General features: G+C 36.4%; 1 protein-coding gene and 1 long non-coding RNA gene across 2 annotated transcripts in view; one reads left to right on the forward strand and one right to left on the reverse strand.

The window, feature by feature from the left end:
* The window catches only part of KCNT2 (potassium sodium-activated channel subfamily T member 2), a 418,728-nt gene that overhangs the window by 131,092 nt on the left and 266,631 nt on the right, over nt 1–21,005 (reverse strand). Inside the window, exon 14 of the mRNA XM_070384415.1 lies at nt 2,581–2,689. Within this exon, the coding sequence (XP_070240516.1) occupies nt 2,581–2,689 (109 nt within the window). The remainder of the gene's footprint in view (nt 1–2,580; nt 2,690–21,005) is intronic.
* Nucleotides 11,988–19,618, forward strand: LOC138991212 (uncharacterized). Its single transcript, XR_011467169.1, has 2 exons — nt 11,988–12,095; nt 19,286–19,618. It is a non-coding gene; the product is annotated as an uncharacterized lncRNA (long non-coding RNA).

Raw genomic sequence — 21,005 nt, forward strand, 5'->3', positions numbered from 1 at the left:
GGAGGATTATGATGCAAAAAGCAGATAATAACAAGGATTGCCGAGGACATGAAACTGGAGTCTTGATAGACTGCTGATGGCAATGTAAGATGATATAATCCCTTCAGAAAACATTTGGGACATTCCTTAAAAAAAAGGCTAAATAGAATTACTGGTGTGGGGGGTTGTTCAGTCACTTCAGTCACATCCAGCTCTTTGTGACTCTATGGGCTGTAGCCCACTGGGCTCCTCTGTCCGTGGGATTTCCCAGGCAAAAATACTGGAGTGAGTTGACATTTCTTCCTCCAGGGGATCTTTCTGACACCCAGGGATTTAACCCTTGTCTTTTGTGTCTCCTGCGTTTCCTGCATTGGCAGGTGTTTTCTTTATCACCAGCACCACCTAGGAAGCTCATGACTCAGCAATTTCACTGCTAGATATAGGCCCAAAGAAATTAAAGGACATGTCCACATAGGAATCTTTACATTCATATTAAGAACAGCCTTATCCATAATGCTGGAAACAACCCAAGTACCCATCAGTTGATGAATAGAAAAGTACAAAGAAATATATCCATACAATAGAAAACTACTCAGTTTAAAAAGGAACGAAGTAATGATACATGTTACAATATGGATGAACCTTAAAAACATTATGCCAAGTGAGAGAAGCCAGTCCAAAAACAGCATACACTGTATGATTCCATTCATATCCATCCATTGTAATATTCCATCCATTGCAATATGCAATGTCCAGAAAAGAAAAATCTATAGAGATTGGGTAAGGTTTGTGTTTGCCTATAGTTGGAAGAGTTTGGATACAATGTGGGCTATTGCAAAAATGTAGAGAGTTTATGAGATAATGAAAATATTAGGATTTAGCAGTGATAGTTGCACAATTCTATGACTATACTGAAAACTACAAAATCGTATATCTTAGTAGGTGAACTATATGGTATATGAATTATATCTCAATAACAAAGAAAGTACTTTTGGTGGATTAAAGCATTTATTGTGTCACTTAATTGGGGAATGATTTTGCAGGTCAATCTTACTTATAGGAAATCCTTACTTATGTAGTACTGTTTTCAAGGTGATCACTTTCTTTTTTAATATGACAAAATTCATTAGAGTATATTAGGAAAAGTCCTATTTGAGGAGATGCTGAAATTCTTTTTAAATTTATACGAAGTGCAATGTTCACCAGGCACTATTGTGTGCCAATAAATAATATTTACTAGGAGTTGGAAAATGTAATTTAACCATTCTATAAATACTAATGTGTGTTAGTGTTGAAGGGCTTCATTTTATCATTTGTGCAAGAATGAAGCTGACTAAATTCTCAGCTCTAAAGCTGTACAAATCTGTGACAAAGATGGATGACAAAATAATGAAACCATAAGTTCTATGAATATTCAACTAGTTGGTGACAAAGTTTTCAGTATTTTATTTAATTCCATCAAAATGCTGAGTAAGTCCATCCAAGAAAAACAATTTCATTTGTGGTCCTGTTACATTGTTTCTATTGAACATCTTAAAGGCTTATCAGTGTATAGAACAGAAATGGTTATATTCAGAACTTTGAGAAAATTGCTTCTGGGAAACTCTTTCTGTCTCTATAGAGCAGAGACATAATTAGAGGGAAAAGAGGTAAATCTACTGAAAAACACTAGAGGGAATTTACTATTTTTCAATTATCAATTTCCTCCAAGCAGTACTAAATCCCAGGAAAGAATTTCCTTTTCCTTGACTTATTTGATTTGTCATTTCACTTAAACAGCTATCAATTAACTCACTAAATTTAAATGAGTATAACTGCAAGCACCACTGTGGAATTTATTTAGAAAATCAAACATTTTGTCTAAAATATCCAGTAAGGAATATGAAAAGTATGAAATGTGGTGCAACATTTATCTTTTTAAATAAGAGCAGTGACTATATTCGCTGATTGTATTTTACTTGATAATGCAAGTCAAAAACAACATCTATGGTTTAGGAAACTCCATCAAAAAAACAAATGGGAAAAAATGTTCTGGTGATATAATTTCCCTCAGTACCCTGAAATTCATTAAATAATTTCTTTTATACTACATTAGCTAATTTTATCAACTAATTTATCATTCTATAATACTTATAAAATTTTAATTTTGAGCTCATTTGCATACATACAGCTTTCAGATAAAAACTTACCTCAGAAACAGAAAAAGAATGACTTTAAGACCTTTCAGTAGTGACTGCTGTCATCCTGTTTTTCAAGATTTTATTTGCTAAGTATTAATTTTGAAAGTAGAAACAATACCCTAATTCTAGGCCTAACTAATGAGGCAGGCATAGAATTTAGGATAAAACAAATCATCTCTCGATTAGTTAGAAAAGACAGCAAATCACTGTCAATATCCTCTATGTCTTGGACCCTGTAGTAGGTCTGTAATTATCTGTCTACCCTCTGTCTACCAGATGATGATAACTCACACAAATACAAGTAAAGGTACATATCTAGCTGTATACTTAGGCTTACTGTATTTCCAAATCACATAACTACACTTATATAATTCTTTTTTATAATTTAAAATGCATTATCTTAAAGAAAAAATATACTTACTGCCCTCTAGAGGTATGAACCAGTAGTGTAATAAGTGTAGATGTTGCTGGGCATATACAGTTTAAAGCTAACATGGCGTATTTAAACTCTTCTTCACAAACAACATGATCTGTTTGAAATAAAATAGGTAAATTAGAATAATTTACCTTGGGATAGTAGTATTTTAAAGTAATATGTAAAACACAGAATAAAATGACAAAAGCTTCCATATAAATACACTTGCTTCAGAGATGTTTTTACATGTGCAAATTTATCTCCAGGAAAAATGTTTCATAAGAAAGAGTACTAGACTGTGAGGTAAGTTATTGAGGTACAGGGGGGTTCTAACCCCAGATATGTCTTTAATAAAACTGACAGCCTTTGGCAAGAAGTTTTTTTCCTGTGCCTCATCTGTACAAAAAGGTAAGAAGTTGGTAGGTGTGAGGCACAGCCTGTATAGTAAATTTAAGACTAAACACAGTCTCCTTTACTTCTGATAATTCTATGGTATGAAATATAATAGTGCTGATTTATAACATGATTTATTTATCAAATCCATAGTCACATAACATAAAGACTTAGAATTACTTATTAAAAAATGTGGCAGATAATATTTGCACAATAGATAAGTAATAATTTGTACAATCAAAACAACTACCATTATCAATTAATAAAAATTAATCCTGATATAAATATAAATTATACCTTAACCTTAGAATCTAAGGTCATAAATTCAGAAGATGATAGAGTCCAGTTAGAAACAATAATAAATGGCATAAAAAGAAACTCAATGACATAAAAACAATAGAGAGCTAGAAATGATGACACATGGTTGGGGGGAGTGAAGGTCATGTTAAAAGGAGTAATGCCATTCAGCCCAAGTAAATTGTTTTCATGCAGGAATGAGGGCCCAGATGCCATATGCTCAATTTTCCACAAAAATAACATTTTAGAGAAGCAATTAATGTTTGGGGAAAAGAAAGCTGTTTGTTTTGGGGGAAAAAAACCTTCCCTTCCAAGTAAACTTCTGTAGCTGATATTGAAAATAAAGACTGCTTAAAGTTCTAAGAAAGTAAATATTCTTAGGCAGAAAATAGCAGTTTTAGCTAATGAAGAAATGGGTTGAATTTGTGAGTCTGATCTATGAAATGAAAACACACACTATACAATTTATGACGAAATAAGATTACTTGGGAAGTGATTCATTAAATGTTCCAGATAGATAAATAATAACCTTACTCTTGTTTGCATAACATCAGTGAGCATATGAAAGAGCCCATTATTTTTCTTTTTCCTTCATTTCCTTAATTCATTTTTTCTTTTACATTTTATGGAAGAAATTATAAGCTATGGTTACACATCAGGGTTTACTCTTTAAAAAACTCAAGAATCTAACAATGCCTCTTTTTTTTTTCTGCTTGTCAGTATTATAATAAAAATCTATAAGAAAAATCTCCAAAATATATAACCATGATTTAATAGTTTACAGGAAGATTCTAAGTTCTATTTTGAATTTAGAAAAGTATTCAAAGTATCTGCAAAAGAACAGTGACTTAAACCGCTATTTTAATATTTCTCAAATAATTTTTAAGTATATAATGCCCAATCTATGAAAATAAAGTTACAAAACTGTTAAATGAAGAATAATTTTACTTTAGAATCATATGATAGCCAAACACATGGGGTCTATAAATTTTAAACCAAAAATTGAACGCATGATTGAAGAAAAGTATGTATATGTATTATGACATGAGATAGAGGATTTAAAAATCCACCCACTACCAGAAAATTTGGAAGGTATGATTACCATATATGCAATACCAAAGAATGCTCAAACAACCACACAATTGCATTCATCTCACACGCTAGTAAAGTAATGCTCAAAATTCTCCAAGCCAGGCTTCAGCAATATGTGAACTGTGAACTTCCAGATGTTCAGCTGGTTTTAGAAAAGGCAGAGGAACCAGAGATCAAATTGCCAACATCCGATGGATCATCAAAAAAGCAAGAGAGTTCTTGAAAAACATCTATTTCTGCTTTATTGATTATGCCAAATCCTTTGACTGTGTGGATCACAATAAATGGTGGAAAATTCTGAAAGAGATGGGAATACCTCTTGACCTGCCTTTTGAGAAACCTGTATGCAGGTCAGGAAGCAACAGTTAGAACTGGACGTGGAACAACAGACTGGTTCCAAATAGAGAAAGGAGTACGTCAAGGCTGTATACTGTCACCATGCTTATTTAACTTCTATGCAGAGTACATCATGAGAAACGCTGGGCTGGAGGAAGCACAAGCTGGAATCAAGATATCCGGGAGAAATATCAATAACCTCAGATATGCAGATGACACCACCCTTATGGCAGAAAGTAAAGAAGAACTAAAGAGCCTCTTGATGAAAGTGAAAGAGGAGAGTGAAAGAGTTGGCTTAAAGCTCAACATTCAGAAAACTAAGATCATGGCGTCTGGTCCCATCACTTCATGGCAAATAGATGGGGAAACAGTGGCCGACTTTATTTTTGGGGGGCTCCAAAATCACTGCAGATGGTGACTGCAGCCATGAAATTCAAAGACGCTTACTCCTTGGAAGGAAAGTTATGACCAACCTAGATAGCATATTGAAAAGCAGAGACGTTACTTTGCCAACAAAGGTCCATCTAGTCCAGGCTATGGTTTTTCCAGTGCTCATGTATGGTGTGAGAGTTGGACTATAAAGAAAGCTGAGTACTGAAGAATTGATGCTTTTGAACTGTGGTGTTGGAGAAGACTCTTGAGAGTCCCTTGGACTGCAAGGAGATCCAACCAGCCCATCATAAAGGAGATCAGTCCTGGGTGTTCATTGGAAGGACTGATGTTGAAGCTGAAACTCCAATACTTTGGCCACCTGATGCAAAAAGCTGACTCATTTGAAAAGACCCTGATGGTGGGAAAGATTGAGGGCAGGAGAAGAAGGGGACGACAAAGGATAAGACGGTTGGATGACATCACTAACCCAATGGGTTTGGGTAGATTTTGGCAGTTGGTGATGGACAGGGAGGCCTGGTGTGCTGCAGTTCATGGGATTACAGAGAGTCGGACATGACTGAGTGACTAAACTGAACTGAACTGAATACCATATGCAACTATTAACTTTCCCTTGGCTTAATGTAGAAACCATATTTCTTCTAGCAGGGGACCATGAGAAAATGCGGTAGTTATATGATAGTTTGAAAATATTCCATCTTATTTTCCTTTAGTGCTAAAAAATAAAAAAACTGGGCCCCCTTCCTTCCATTTTCCTCAATTAATGTGTTATCTCTGGTTGGTTGGAAATGGCTGAAGTACAATCATGTTGCACTGGCTAATGTTTCAAAAACTATAATAATCAGTGGGAAAGAGAAGAGAAAAGTTAGCTTTAGGCATCATTTTTATGTCTGTATATGCTTTTTTTCTACAGGTAAGTAAAGTTTTTACAGTGTCTATTAACCCAACAAGCAATGTACACATTTCTGGAGGCAATTGTCTACATAGATACAAAGTTTTGAAAAATTTTAGTAAATACTGAATTATTTAGGAAGACAGTTACTGTATAAACTTAGAGAAAGTTTATTTTGTTAATACTATATGTGAGTCATTAATAGAAATTTAAGATCTGATCATTAATATTGTCAGTAGCAGGCATATATTTACTGGTGCAAGCATCTGTTTTGTGTTGTCTTTTTTTGGTTATTCATATCTGGGCATTTACAATGTTGAGATACATGCTTTCTTACTATTAATTATTTCTCTTCTGTTTCTCCTTCATATTACAAATTACATATTCTATTAATTATTTAAAGTGTATTCATATAGATATTTACATTTACTCTGAATTTTGTTCCAGGCTGGTAAAGGAAGTGTGACAAAATATTTATCATACAAAAGAGATATTGGACCAGATAGGTTGAAAGCATCCATCTTAGATTAATGAGTTAATATATAATCTTGGGATTCCTTGTTAGATAAAAAGAAAAATCAGTACTCTTTATAAAGAAAACATATATTTCACCAATAAGGATGATTGACACATGAAAAGGAGTACTATAGCATGATAGTCTTCATTTACACAAATTAAGAAAGGTGAAACTCATTCTGCAAATCGAAATTGAATTTATCTCTAGATGTCTCCTCTCAGGCCCAAATCCATCTCTCCTCCTCAAACATTTATACTCACTGTTATTTCCTAGCTTGAATACAAAAGCAGAATATTCTTTCATCTTATTTTGCCCCTCATTTCCCAATGTCATATGACTGCCAAGGTTTATGGATGGTACCACTTTGGTCCTCTGTCACTTTCTCACTCGCCTCCCCCCCATTCCCACTCTTAACTACTTATTGCAGGCTTCTGATCCTTATCCATGCTCTTAAGGGCCACTTATCAGCTTCTAGAATTAAAATTTATTTTTTTTTAATTTTAGAAACAATATGCTTCATCTTGTGTACTAGATGTAGAGAGCAACCTATGCTTAAAAACACTATTGTTTTTGCAGTTAAATGTGTGAATACTTTTACTAATTTAAAAAAAAAAAAAAATGAAGTTCAGTATGGGGTTTACTACCAAATAACTTCAGGTCGGATTTTACCACTAACAGAAATACTAAAATATTTTCTTTTCTCAGAGTTTTCTGGATTGGGGGATCCCAAATCAGCTAAAGGGATCATGGACCTTTATATAAACACTAATAATCTCTCACTTGGGGTAATAAAACAGCTTCCTAAATGCTTGTCCTGTTTTGCAACTTTTTGGCATCCCACTTATCACCCTTCTAAGACTGTGTTGGCAAATACAATTGCCTCAGTCATGAATGAATAAATGACATTTACCGCAATATGAATGGATTTAGAGATGATTGTATTAAGTGAAGTAAGCCAGACAGAGAAAGACACATTTCATATGATATTGCTAATGTATGGAATCTAAAAAAATAACACAGAAAAACTTATATATGAAGTAGAAATAGATCCACAAACATAAAAATAACAAATGTATGATTATTAATGGTAAAGCAGAGGGAGAGATAAATTAGGAGTCTGGGATTAACCTATACACATTACTATATACACAATAGATAACCAACAATGACCTACTGTAAAGCGTAGGGAACTATACTCAATATTTTGTAATAACCTATAAGGAAAAAGAAAATATATATGTATGAAGAAAAAAATATAAATATATGTATGGAGAGAGTTAATTCTTGGGTAGGTTGATAAGGAGTCTGGGGCCCCAGAGGAAAAGAAAAGGACAAACTTTTCTTTTTTCTACATTCCTTTGTCATAGTCACATAAAACTTTTTTTTTTTTTTCCTTTAAGCCCAGAGCTAATGATTATACAGTAAAACAACTCATCTTCCTCAAGGGTATGTTTTTCCTTAAACTCCTTACCAATGATTATATAACAACAATGTATCCTGCACAAAGACATGTTTCTCCTTCTTAAAAAAAAAAGTCTGACTAATCCTGTTATCTTAAAATGTATACTGTGGGAGTATCTGGTAAGACCTTTACATCCTTGAGATGTTCTTTTGATTTATTGTTAATAACCAACTGAGAAAGTATACAGCTCCCTTGCTAAGCCTAGTGACAGGACACTCTCCACCGCCCTTCTGATATCTACGTCAGAAGCTTCCTCTATTCCTTTTTCACTGTAATGAAACTTCTGCCACATGAAGTTCTGAGTGTCTGAAGTCTTGCCCCTGGTCCTGAAGCTAAATTCTCTTCTTCAGAGATCACAACTCCAACATTGTCCACCGTAAGCTATCAGTATGTGTAACTGATTCAGGCTTCATTAGTAGCTCAGCTGGTAAAGAATCTGCCTGCAAACAGGAGACCCTGGTTCAATTCCTGGTTTGGGAAGGATTTATCCCCCTGGAGAAGGGATAGGCTACCCATTCCAGTATTCTTGGGCTTTCCTGGTGGCTCAGATGGTAAAGAATTTGCCTGCAATGTGGGAAACCTGGGTTTGGAAGGTCCTTGCATTTGGAAGATCCCCTAGAGGAGGTCATGGCAACCCACTCCAGTATTCTTGCCCGAAGAATCCACATGGACAGAGGGGCCTGGTGGGCTATACAGTCCACAGGGTGACAAAAAGTTGGACACAACTGAGCAACTAAGCACCCAGCACATAACTGATTCATGTGGCTGTACACCTGAAAGTAACACAACACTGTGTATCAACTATACTTCAATAAAATAAGTAAATAATCAGGTAAAATAAAAATGAAACTGTGCTGGCCAATACAGTTGCCTTGGCCACATGTGGCTATTTAAGTTTAAACAACCTAAAACTAAACACAAATCAAAGTTCAAAAACAATAACATTCTCAATAACACTTGACTACTGGCTAGGTATTCAGTTCAGTTCAGTTCAGTTGCTCAGTCGTGTCCGACTCTTTGTGACCCCATGAACCGCAGCATGCCAGGCCTCCCTGTCCATCACCAACTCCCGGAGTTTACCCAAACTCATGTCCATTGAGTCGGTGATGCCATCTAACCATCTCATCCTCTGTCGTTCCCTTCTCCTCCTGCCTTCAGTCTTTCTCAACATCAGGGTCTTTTCAAATGAGTCAGCTCTTTGCATCAGGTGGCAAAAATACTGGAGTTACAAGGCAAATATACATTATTATCAATAGCTAGAGAGTGCTGTTTAATCTGCCAAATGGACTAATGACCTTTCATAAATCTGAAAGCTTTATAGGATATATTTCCAATTCCTTAAAATGTCATTCCTAGACTGTCAGAATTTGGGTAATCTTATTAACATAATACGTTATTCTTTCCATGACCCTGCTCAGTCACAGTGCTGCTAAAATTGTTCATCTATAATAACAGGAGAGGAGGTAGAACATATGGGAGTTCTACCTTCAGGCTGGTGAGTATGTGCGTAGGCAGAAGTTTATGAAAACTTTGTTTTCCTTCCTATGGTCCTACTTTCTTAGTGAAGTAGGTTGGAATGTTGATAGAAAAGAGGTTGGAGGTGAGAAGAGAAAACATGGCAAAGCTGTTTAAGAGAGGGTAAAAAGAAATAGATTTGGGAAACAGAATGACTGTTTGGCACCTGCCAGACCCCTAAAAATTAGTGATCATGAATTTAAAGTGGGACTAGCCTATGGGTTGCCTTTTGTTTGGATTCCTCTGCCCATTCAAATGCATGGAAGTACAATCCTAGAAGACAGTTGACACTAGAGTTGATTTTTGACTAACGAGTCGAACTAACAGAGGGTCAACAAACTGAAATGCCAAGGTAGCTGCCATGACAACCAAGCCAGAGATGGGGATGGGGCAATAAAAGCCAAATAAGGCAAGTGTACGAAAGTTCTTAGAAAAGAACTTTGAGCACGATCACTGACACATGGAAAGGACTAGAGGAAATCTGTTCCAATTTCAACATTCTCTGTAATCACTGAAAATAGTGAACAAGAATCTATGCTTAGGAACAGACAAGTTATTCTGTACAGCAGGATGGTCTCTAGTCAAAAAATTTACCGCAAGGTCTTTGCAATTCATGTCCCACAGGATAATCACCATTGACCTGGACTAATGTCTGCCATGTGCCTCCCTTGCATTTTCCAAAACCCAATATTTTATTACAGTTATCTTTCCCCACTATTATATATGCATATAGGGTGGGAGTGGAGGTAACTAACTCATTTATTGGTTTGTCATTGCCAGACTATTAGGATCCACAGCTAGAAATGACTTTGCATTATTGAGATATCCTAGACTTGGAGCTAGATTCAGCAACTGAAGCAACTTGGCTGTGTTTTTCATAATAATGGATGAGAATCTTTCCTGGTGGCTCATATGGGAAAGAATGCTCCTCTTACAATGCAGCAGACCCAGGTTTGATCCCTGGATTGGGAAGATCCCTTAGAGAAGGGAATGGCCACCCTTTCCAGTATTCTTGGCTGGAGAATCCCAGGGGTAGAGGAGCCTGGTGGGCTAGAATCCATGGGGTCACAAAAGAGTTGGACATGTCTGAGCAACTAATACTGAACACATCTATCTTACTGTATAGAAAAAATACTGTACATGGATACTCGGGTGGACAAAAAGATTTGAACTGTGGCTGAAACTACTATCGTCTATATTCATTCTCTCCTTGTTCCTTAGTAAAATGCCCTCCTTTTCCCACACGTATCCCCAAGTTTTAGCTGGGTGGGTGGCTACCAAGGGGGAAATGGCATGTATCGGCTCCTCAGTTAAACATGGTTACTAGACCAAGTTTTGTAAACTTCTGGGTTAATATTTGGCAGACAAAACCAGTTTTGTCTAAATTCTTTCCCTCTCACTGGTTTGGCCATGTATGTGGCCAGTTTTGATTATGCAGACAACAATCACTCCTTTGCAGAGCTCAAATCTGTCCATGTTTTCTAATTCTCTTTCCTTGTTGAAGAAAACATTTCCTCGTTTGAATTTACATATATTCCGTCTTGTGTTTCCTTCTTGTCCTTGTAAAGTTTCTGTTTGTTTTGACTCAGCTCTCTCTCTTGTTGCTTGTTCTTCGAGCATAAGTGCATGGGATCCAGTGGGGTCACCACCGAGTGTGTCAGGCCCTGAACAAGGTCCTGTTCCCTCAGAGCCTCACTTGCCTCATCTTTGACAATGTGAATAGTAATAGTATTTACCTCATGGGATTTTCTGAGGAGAAGAGTAGATAATGAGAACAAAATGCAGATCAGAATGCTAGACAGATGATGGTGATCATCTTCATTTAGATCACTGGAAAAAGTGAAAAGTGAAAGTGAAGTCGCTCAGTCATGTCCGACTCTGTGGCATCATGGACTGTAGCCCACCAGGCTCCTCCATCCATGGAATTTTCCAGGCAAGAGTACTGGAGTGGGTTGCCATTTCCTTCTCCAGGGGATCTTCCTGACCCAGGGATCACTTAGATGATGCTAAATGTTTATCATCACAATTCGGCATTACTAAAAATGAAATTTCAATAAGCCATCTTGAAATGTCAGTGACACAGTTTAAAATCTTAAGGAGTAAAAGGATATAACTCCACTGATACAAATGCAGACTACACACATGCACAAAAAAGTGTGACAACACGACTCAAACTGTTAATAGTAGCCATCTTAAGGAAGGGGAAACAGTTTTCAGGACTGTGACTTTTAAACAGCAGGATAATGTGAGATCCATGGTTTCTATTTTATTGCTATTTTTATCATTTTTGATTTGAAAGCTTTTCAGATAAGCAATTATAATTAAAGTTATAAAGGTATCAATAGACATGATCAAATCTCTTTTGATCTATTTCGACAGAAAGTCGATTTGTTAATTACATTTTAACAAGTCAGAAATTTTTTTTAAGGTCTGCTTCACAGTATTTTCTGAGCTCGTCTATGATTTAAACTGCTGGAAGCTTCTTCTATGCAGTTGCTAGGTAACGGCTCTTTGGAAAGCTGTAAACAGCAGCGGCCGGTGCATGAAACCACTCGAGCCCTGGGTTTTGATTTACAGAAATCAAATATCCTTTGGAAAAGAGCTTTCAAAGAGAAACACGAAATGGGGTAAATTTTAAAAATTGAATGTTATTTGTTTTTATTTTATGGGAAAAGAGTTTATTACATAGACCGACTGGACAAATTGTGTTATAAATCTCTCACATAACCTTTGCTTATTAAGCTCTGTTTATAAGCATGAGTGGGTTTATTGCCATGAAAATTGCTTCTTCTTCAAGGAGAATAGACAATCTCTAACAATTGAGTTTTATTTTGATATTGTTGTTTAAATCAATAAATTACCAGTTGGGGTTTTGTGTGTGTGTGTGTGTGTATACATGAGCAGGCATCACACTTCTTCCAATTCTAAGACTGTGAACCATTCAACCACTAAATGACTAAGAATAGATTTAAGTAAAGCTTTAAAAGTCATTTACTTTCACAAGATTTAAATATAAGATTCTTATTAAATATACAGAATTCAACTCAGCTTGACGTTGGCAACATTAAAAAAACAGATTTATTTCACTTCAGTAATACTGAGTATAAAACACATTTTTGTGTTTTTCTAATTACTTGAATCCTTATGCTATGTTAATGCTGTAACTTTTTTAATGTATCACACTAATTAAAAGCTCAAAAGAGGAACCAAGTTTCCTATATCCTAGAGCAAAACAGTTTTAATTTTATTAACCTTTTTCTCTAAACCATGTCACAAAAACAGAAGTATTAATATTTTTTTGAAAAATTGCTGACTTCAGAACTCAATTTATTTAGATGCTAATGGAAAGCATTTCTCACTAGTTTGTGATAGTAATTGATGTCATGAAAATTGAGAATGAATGATATATTTATTGAATTACCTTAATCATATTGCAATAATAATAATCCCAAACAATATTTCACCTTTTATGCTAAATGATTCATATACATGTATGTATGTGTGTGTTATTAAAGCTCACAAAAGCTCTATGATATATATTGTGTTAAACAGTTTCAGATAAGGAATTAGACTTTCAGAGAGGTAATGTAACCTGCCTAAATCCGTATTAAATTCAAACTGCCTATAAAGAACTCTACAAAAGCTATACAAGTCTAAAATTGATTAACCGAGTGCATTACAATATATGAATCTTCTAGTGGTTTTCCTCTCTCCTGAACGTTCTTTAAAGCTTACTACTTGCTACCAGATGGATAAGTGGCTCAAATCACCACTAAGTTGAACTGATGATTGAAAAAATACAAACACCATGTTACTCAAACTCCAACCATTTAATGACAGAGTTTGGAAAGAATTGGCCAATATTATAGCTGGACTAAAATGATTTGAGTCACTGATTCAAAGAGCTTTTGAAACACCTCTAGGAGACTTATTAGTAGCAAATATACAATGATAAATTTTAGGACAAGAATGCAAGCACTCTAAGAATTTAAAAAGGATATCTTTCTTTCCCTCAAGGAATCAGAAAAAAAATCCCCATAAAAGTGATGTGTAAACTAAGATTTTAAGGATAATTAAGAGTCATTAGTTGAAAGATGAGGAAAACATGCAGTTTCTTAAAAGTTTTCTTAAAATTTCTTTTAATTTTCTTAAACATAAATCAGAGAGGTAGGAAGACATTTAAATTTCCATGGAGATAAATTAACAAATAAAGATTTTAAAATGAAGGGGAGAATAATATCACAAAGTTGCAGATAGGGCACCAGGCATTGGGATCCAGCAAGGAGATGTCTGTGTGTGTTAGTCGCTCAGTCGTGTCTGATTCTTTGCAACCCCCTGGACTGTAGCCCACCAGGTTCCTCTGTCCATGGAATTCTCCAGGCAGGAATACCAGAGTGGGTTTCCATGCCCTCTTCCAGGGCATCTTCCCAACCCAGAGATCAATCCTGGGTCTCCCAAGTTGCAGGCAGATTCTTTACCATCTAAGCCACCAGGGAAACCAGCATGGAAATAAGGAAATACTATTGTAACAGGAGAAAAGCAGGAAAGAGTGGGTGAAAAGGAAGTGACATTGGGGAGATACGGTAGCAAAAATCTGAGGAAATCTTTCATGCATTGTTTTCCCCCATCTAAGAATTAAGTGATGAGCTAAAGTTTGAAACTGTAACTGCAAGAGTAAGAGCGTGTTTTAATAAGAAAAAAAAGTGCACACTGTGAAGGGCCTGTGAGCTGCAGGACCATGAATTCACCAATATGAGTCTGACTCACTGCGTGAATTTTGTTTCTAGTGGCACTTACTCAGCCAAGGAGCAGGAGAAAAGGATCCATCCATGTAGGATTTTGTTTATGTGTATGTTTGCTATTGTCAATCAGGAGCCATCAAAAATCACAACAAAGGGAAACAGTATACTGATATGCAGCTATGACGGACCGCAAAGTCCAGGCGGTTTACAGAGGGTAGGACAAACAAGGAAGGTGAGGCGCAAAAGACTCTACACTGATGAGGCACTGAGCTGGCTTCTCAGCTAATTGTGATGAAAGACAGACGTCTCTTTTCAATTTCCAACTTATTGCAAACACATATATGGTTCTATTTTGCATGCATGTTCTTGCCTGGAGAATCCCATGGACGGAGGGGCCTAGTGTGCTACAGTCTATGTGGTTGCAAAGAGTCGGAGATGACTAAGCAACTAACACACACACACACAGAGAACTCATGCCATATATGACTCACCTACGAACTCGATATGATCCAAACCAGTCTACTTGCTTTCCAAAGAGCAACAAACTGCAATGCATTAGGATGTCACAATGTCAGATTGCTATCAAAGTTTCTACATGCTCAGTCTCAACTGGGTATTTATTTTGTAGTCTAGCAAAAGTCAAGGAGGGCATGACAACCCAATCCAGTATTCTTGCCTAGAAAATTCCATGGACAGAGGAGCCTGGGGGGATACAGTCCATAGGGTCACAGAGTCAGACACGGCTGAAGTGACTGAGCATGCACAAGCTAGTAAAAGTCTATAGACTGAAACTGGCCTTTGGACCTCACTTTGAGCAGCACTGTGTTAAAAGCTAATTGAAAAGTATTGCATCCCTGAGGTGGAAGAGGGAGGCTTTAGATGGCACTGGATGGCTGAATTAACAAAACAGACAGAAGACTGAGTTTGGGTGATGTGAGGTCTGAACAGTTAAATAGGCCTGGAATCACTTGGGAGGATGCAGGATCCAGGTGCACAATTCTACTGCATGTCTTTTTCACTCTAAATCTCTGGGAACAATTGTCATTTAAACTGGAAAATAGACCTTCTGAATCACACATTCTATGAAGATTAAAATATAATCCCAGAACTCTTAGAAATAAATTATAAAATAGGAAAACGTGGCAAGGGTGGTTCTGTACTTAATTGAAAGAATCATTGCAACCGGAGTCAAAAGATGTAAGATCGAATTCCACATCTTTAATCATGTAAGGCTTAGAGCAACTATGCCTAGTATTATATTAGACAAATAAGTAGTAAGTATATCTGTCTTACAAAAATGTAAACTTTAAATTAAAATAACACAGAATAGCATGCAACAAAGTACAGAGTCCCATAATATGTTAAAGTTTTTTCTTTCATAAAAATAGGCAAGTAGAAATATGCACTTTTATGAGTCCACACCCTTTCCTTATCAAAGAAGGAAGATGCTACAATTTTCTTGATCTTCCCATGACAACCCATAGCCATATTTAGAGTTGTCATGTACGATCTGTGACAGTTCTTTTTGTCTGTGTCATTACCCTGGACAAAGTTGCAAATAAGATCTCACCTCATCTCTTCTATTGGGTATTTAAGACACACTTAATGGGCACTGCCTAATCTTTGGCAGTGTTCCATAATAACCAAATCTTTTCTTTTCCCTCCAAAATGCATCTGCAGAGATAGATGGTGGATAGAGATAGATAGATGATAGATAATAGATAGGTAGATAAGCACTACTATCAGCTAGATATTCATCTAACAATCTTAATACAGAGACATACAAAAGGCCATTGACATTTCAATTTTACCAGGAGGCATATGCAATTTTAAAGGAGTCACTGGATACAAAGTGAGGTTGATTTAAGGGAATAATTGAGCCAAGTGCCTTGTCTTGCTGAGTCTTTGCCTACCATGAGATAATCTTCCTCCAACGAGCCCTCACAATTCTTCAATATGAAGTTCACATCAACAGATTCCAAAAACTAAGTTTGGCATTTCAGTACTTCATGATCCACACACTCTTTTTGACTTTAGGGGATAATTCTAGGGGTTGCTGAAAATTCTGCCTTAAAAAGTAACTATTAGAAAAATGAACTGATTTGAACTATTAAATGATGGATCTTTGGATAATCTAGAGGCAAAAATCATAAAGAAGACAGTGACAAATGTACAAAAAAGATACAAAAATTGTGTTAGAAACACCATAAGCACAACCCAAAGACAACTGGCAAACTGAAAAAAAAAAAGCAACTTTTAAAAAGTCAAAATATTTGTAATTTTAAAATAAGGAAAATCTCTATAATTCACTAAGAGAAAAATAGCCACCTCTGTAGAAAATAAGGTTAAGTGGGGTGTGCTTTATATACAAACACACACACAAAGGAAGTGGACAAGAGATATATGAAAATGTGCAACTGTTAATCAAAACTTTAAAAGTAAAATGAACTATTATGGCAACACTACATATCGCTTAACAGCACATGGTCTGGAGACAATGCATATTCAAGATCGAGCTCTACCACTTAGCATGGCACCATCAGCATTTCACTTAATATCTCTGTTTCTCAGTTTTCTCATCCATGAAATGGGAATGAGAATAGAATCTACACAGACTAGCCTGCTTGACCAACAGCCTCTATGATTCCCATATCCTGGTATTGGATCCTGTGTCATCCGTTCCCTCCTACACAGAATATGGCTGATCTATGTGACCAATGAGATACTGTGGAAATGACAGAGAGTGGTGGTCATAAAAGACCCTGTGGCTTCTGCCTTGCTCTCTCCTGGATCAGCTGGTCTGGCAGAAGCAGGCAACCACATCACAAGGCCCTCAAGCAGCCCTAAAGAAAAGTCCCAGAGGTAAGGAACTGAGCCTCCTGCCACAGCCAGCACTAACCTGACAACCATGTGAGTGCTGAGGGGCCACCTTGGATACAGAACTTCCAGTCCAAGTCAAGCCTTCAGACAACACAGACCTAACTGACATCTTTACTGCAACCTCACAGGTATCTGGGTTATTACTTCTCCCAAATTCCTGACCCACAGAAATTGTGAGATAATGAGTGCTTATTGGTTATACCACAAAAGTTTGAGGTCATTACCCAGCAATAGATTACTAATCTACTATCTTAATGGGGCTTCCTTGATGTCTCAGTGGGTAAAGACTCTGCCTGCAATGCAGAAGACACAGAACATGAAGGTTTTTGTCCCTGAGTCAGGAAGACCCCCCCGGAGGAGGAAATGGCAACACAGTATTCTTACCTGAAAAATCCCATGGACAGAGGTGCTTGGTGGGCTACAGTCCATGAGGTCATAAGAGTCAGACACAACTGAGTGACTAAGCACAATTATCTTTACAAGATTATGATGAAAATTCATTGATTTTCTGTAATGAACTATAGGGAAATAAAGTTTAAAAAAGAGGGGATATATGTATAACTGATTTACTTTGCTGTATAGCAGAAACTAACACAACATTGTAAATCAACTATACTCCGATAAAAAAAAATTAAAAAAGAAAGTTATTGAGTTAATCTATAAAAAGTTATTCAGAACTGTAGTCATTGCACATAGTAAGCATTAAATAAGTGTTTGCCACAATTATGGGCTTTCCCAGTGGCACTAATGGTAAAGAACTTGCCTGCCAATGCAGGAGATGTAAGAGAAACAGGTTCAATCCATGAGTCGGGAAGATCCCCTGGAGGAGGGCACAGCAATCCACTCCAGTATTTTTGCCTAGAGAATCCCATGGACAGAGAAGCTTGACAGGCTAAAGTCAAGGGTCGCACAGAGTTGGACATGACTGAAGCGACTTAGCACACATGCATGCCACAATAATAATAGTAAAGTTGTTCTTAAATTATTTTTCATTCAACCAGGTGGCAAAAGTTAGTAAAAGGAATATTGCTCATGCCTGCAACATAAGTTATTCATTTCTGGGGAGCAAATTGGCTTGTGTATTAAATACCATAAAAGTACACATACCATTTAACTTCAAAATTAAACTAGATAACCATCTTAAAGCAAGTCCCACCCAAGTTCACAAAAATCTCTTATATAATAATTGCACTTTTATTTTCCTTCTTTTAGTCCCAGACAAAACTGAATCTTAATAAGCTGAAAACCAAAGAACAAACAATCCAAAATGAAACTGATTTTGTCAAAACTACTAACTTACAATTTACAAATTTCTTTTTCTTATTTTCAAACACACAAACTTCCCAAATTTTTGGCAATAATTTATCTCAGCTAATTACAATCACTTTGGCAGTTTTAAAAATAACTACTCCTTGGAACATCCCTGGTGGTCCAGTGTGTTAAAACTCTATGCTCCTGATGTAGGGGGCCTAGGTTCGATCCTTGATTGGGGAAACAAGGATCCCACATGCTGTATGGAGCAGCCCCCAAAATAGCTACCACTTTTTAAAATGACTTATTTTTTATTCCTTATTAGAAGGTGAATTTAACATTCTCAAGGAGGTGTTCTGGCTAATTTATCACATTTAGTCCCTTCTATTTACTGTATAGAATAGCTTGAATAAGAACTGAAAAAAAAAATGAGAACTAGGCATGAAAGAAAGAAAGATATATGAACATATTAAATGAGAATTGGTTATAGGTTATATAACAATATGCTAATTGCAAAGACATAAATTCATATATATATTAAAATTTTCCAACATAATAGCAGTATTTCTGGTCATGTAAACAAATGATTATAGTCTATAAAAACATAACCCCTTGTTCTAATTAAGTGAACATGTTTCCTCCTTAGATGTAACTGTTTGGAAATTTTTATAGCATTAATTACACTTGGTAATTTGGACCTTGTGGGAAAAAATGTGAAATGTAAATTCTACAAATAAAAACAACCATCTTCAACAAACTTGCCTTCTAGCTATAATTATGTTTTCATATAAAATGAAATATAATTTAATGCACATAAGTAGTATTAATAAAATTGTTACCTTATTTTAAGGAATTTCATATCTTATTTCATCCATAATGTTCTTCATTTTAATATCAATAAAATTTATAATAATGATTTATAGTTGGATAATTTATATACACAGGCTTCCCTGGTGGATCAGTGGTAAAGAGCCCACCTGCAATGCAAGAGACCCAGGTTCAACCCTGGGTCAGGAAGATCCCCTGGAAAAGGAAATGGCAACGCACTCGAGTATTCTTGCCTGGGAAATCCCATGGACAGAGGAGCCTGGTGGGCTACAGTCCAGGGGTCAGGAAAGAATCGGACACGGCTTAGTGACTAAACAACACCAACGAATTTATATACAGATCACATATCATACATTTTGTGTATCGATTCTCATATGGCTAGACATTTTATTTCTTTTTACATCTATTCTTATAATAAATAAAATTGTAAAGGATGAACTTTTATTTAACTGTTGTGTTCACGACTGATGGATACTATGGGGGGAAAGAGAAGTAAGATGTATGGAGAGAGTAACATGGAAACGTGTATATTACCATACGTAAAATACGTAGCCAGTGGGAATTTGTTGTGTGATTCAGGAAACTCAAACCAGGGTTCTGTAACAACCTAGAGGGGTCGGATGGGGAGGGAGGTGGGAAGAGGCTCAAATGGGAGGGGATATAAGTTTATCTATGGTGGATTCATGTTGATGTTTGGGAGAAACAAGCATAATATTGTAGAGCAATTATCCTTAAATTAAAAATGAGTTTAATTATTTTAAAAAATAGAAAAAAAATGTTTTGTGCAGATCATGTTATTTCCTCGTGAAACCTTCATATAATTGTGTAAACAGATGTTAGCTGATGCAGCCATCCTTTTTGGATTTCTGCATGTGCATTCTTTTACTACTTTATACAATACTTTCATAGCAAGCTTTTCTCCATATTATCTCCAGAGCAGCATTCCATGGAGACACGTTTTAATGACACTGCTACAAAAAATGAATGCTGCATAAAAAATTACAGGATCTAGGTCTAGATTTCTGTTGCTCTTCTCCTGTGTCACTCCTTCTCCTGCAGAATTCATCGTTACCATATCATGAAGGAACATCACTTATATATTTGAAAGCTATTTGTGAAGTTTTCCTGACACAAAATTCCTGAAACCCTCGTAATTTTCTGGTTGATAAGAGCACTAGGAACATCCCTTGTTATTATATTTTCCTCCAACCCAGTTCCTGACATGGAACTCCTAGAACTCTTATAAATTCCTAAGATGCTTTTGAGAACTAGAAGCATCTTTCATTCTGATGAGGTGACTCTGGATGGGCTCCTGGATGATTCTGGGATGGGAACAGTCACCAGAAAGATCAAATTGTGATTAGAAGTTTGAAATTTTCAATTCCAACCCCATCTTCCAGAGAGGGTACAGGGGCCAGAAGTGGAGTTAATAAATGGTCATGCTTTTGTGAGGAAACTTCCATAAGATACCAATAGTCAGGAGTTTGGAGGGCTTCTTGGTTGGTGAACACACACACATTGGGAAAGTGATGCACCCCAAATCCTCAAGGACAGAGGTCCTATGCTCAGGACCCTTCCAGATCTCACTCTATGTACCTCATCATCTGAAGTGGGGGTAGGGGGTGGTCTTGTGGGTCTGAGCCATTACCCTGTGGGATCTGGCACTATCATTGAATAGATGTGAGTGAGTGTTAAGTTGCTTCAATCATGTCCATCTCTTTGCGACCTTGTAGCCCGCCAGACATCTCTGCCCATGGAGATTCTCCAGGCAAGAATACTTTAATGGGTTGCCATGCCCTCTTCCGGGGATCTTCCAAACCCAGGGATAGAACCCAT

This window comes from Bos mutus, chromosome 16, assembly GCF_027580195.1.
Source record: "Bos mutus isolate GX-2022 chromosome 16, NWIPB_WYAK_1.1, whole genome shotgun sequence".
In the NCBI taxonomy this organism is placed as follows: Eukaryota; Metazoa; Chordata; class Mammalia; order Artiodactyla; family Bovidae; genus Bos; species Bos mutus.